A 1,943-nucleotide genomic window follows, 5' to 3' on the forward strand; every position below is an offset into this window, starting at 1 on the left:
TCAACTTGTGAATTTTACCTTTGCTATAGGGAAGTTTATCTCTGTTTTGTTGTAACTTTGAAACTAAGGCTAGAATGGGTTCCATTGTCCAAAGACCCAGGGGTTTGGGACTTTGATCACTTTGCAACCAATTGGTGAGGATATTATTCTCAAGCCTCCCCAGTAAAGGGGGTTTAAGGACTTGCGGGGATATTTTGGGGGAAGAGGAACTCCAAGTGGTCCTTTCCCTGTTTCTTGTTAAATCACTTGGTGGTGGCAGCGTACCAGGTTTTAACCTAAGCTGGTAGGAATAAGCTTAGGGGGCTTTCATGGAGGTCCCAACATCTATACCCTAGAGTTCAGAGTGGGGAAGGAACCCTGACAGCATTCATACCTCAATCTGAGTTATTATCCCAAAATATAAGAAGAGCCAGAGACCTCATTAGGGACTTTGCTATGGCTACTAATTTTATAGGCAAGGGTGTCAGATAGTATGGTGATTGGTTGCAGTATACAATAGATATATTCCAATCTTATTTACATTTCTATAAACCTATAGAAACTCCTTTTTTTCTTGAGTCATGTTTGTCTGTATTTCTACTAGTGTAAATACCCACTTCTGCATAAACACATTGCACAGTATTTTCTCATGGAGGCAATAATGTCATCAGCTGATTATATTTATAAAGAAACACAGAATGAAATTGTTACCCAAGGAGAAATATGGACATTTTGTTCTTAGTGAATAACCTCCAACCTATCCATTTACTCAGTGCATCTTTCAACTCTTTGTTTCTCATGCTGTAGATGATCGGATTCATCATTGGTGGCAACACAGAATAGAGAACAGCCACCATGAGATTCAGACTGGATGTTAAGCTGGAGGTGGGTTTCAGGTAGGCAAAGGCAGAAGTACAAAAGAACAAGGAGACCACAAAGAGGTGAGGGAGGCAGGTGGAGAAGGCTTTATGCCGGCCCTGCTCAGAGGGGATTCTCAGCACTGCTTTGAAGATCTGAACATATGACACAATTATGAAAACAAAGCAGCTTGACGCTAAGCACAGACTAAAGATGAGAAACCCAACTTCAGTGAGGTATGAGTCAGAGCAGGCGAGCTTGAGGAGCTGGGGGATTTCACAGAAGAACTGATCCACCATGTTGCCTCCACAGAAGGATATTGCAAACGTGTTCCCGGTGTGCAGTGCAGAATTGAGACTGCCACCGATCCAGGCACTGGCTGCCATTTGGACACAAGCTCTCCTGTTCATCACTGTCTCATAGTGCAGTGGTTGGCAGATGGCGACATATCGGTCATATGCCATGACGGTCAGTATGGCAAAACCTGCTGAAGCAAAGAAGAAGATGAGAAATATTTGAGCAACGCATCCAGAATAAGAAATCGATCTTGTGTTCGTGAGGGAATTGGCCATGGATTTGGGGATGCTGACAGAGATGGAGCCGAGGTCTAGGATGGACAGATTCATCAGGAAGAAGTACATGGGGGTGTGAAGGTGGTGGTTGAGGGCTATGGCTGTGATGATGAGAAGGTTCCCCAGCAGGGATATCAGGTAAAGCACTAGAAACACCACAAAGTGTAAAATCTGCAGCTCCCGAACGTCAGAGAATCCCAGGAGAAGAAATTCAGTCACAGCGGTTTCGTTGGACATTTTCTTCCTCAGTCCGCTGTGTGATGGCTGTGGAGGGAATGAGAAGGACAATGGTCAGTATTAGAGCAACAGAGGGAATGTCCCTGATTCCCCTTTCCCTAGGAGGGATAGCTCAGTGGTTTGAGCATTGGCCTGCTAAACCCAGCGTTGTGAGTTCAATTCTTGAGTTGGGCCATTTAGGGATCAGGGCAAAAATCTGTCTGGGGATTGGCCCTGCTTTGAGCAGGGGGTTGGACTAGATGACCTCCTGAGGTCCCTTTTGACCCTGATATTCTATGATTCTAACATCTCACTATA

General features: G+C 44.7%; 1 protein-coding gene across 1 annotated transcript; it reads right to left on the bottom strand.

The window, feature by feature from the left end:
* Positions 1-338: 338 nt before the first annotated feature.
* LOC112119348 (olfactory receptor 14A16-like) lies at positions 339-1,646 on the bottom strand. The gene has a single exon (XM_024217970.3). It carries the CDS (start codon positions 1,644-1,646, stop codon positions 687-689), a length of 960 nt encoding a protein of 319 aa, XP_024073738.2. The 3' UTR covers positions 339-686.
* Positions 1,647-1,943: the final 297 nt, after the last annotated feature.

The sequence above is a fragment of the Terrapene carolina genome, unplaced genomic scaffold (assembly GCF_002925995.2).
Source record: "Terrapene carolina triunguis isolate 2854851 unplaced genomic scaffold, T_m_triunguis-2.0 Scaffold549, whole genome shotgun sequence".
Lineage (NCBI taxonomy): Eukaryota > Metazoa > Chordata > Testudines > Emydidae > Terrapene > Terrapene triunguis.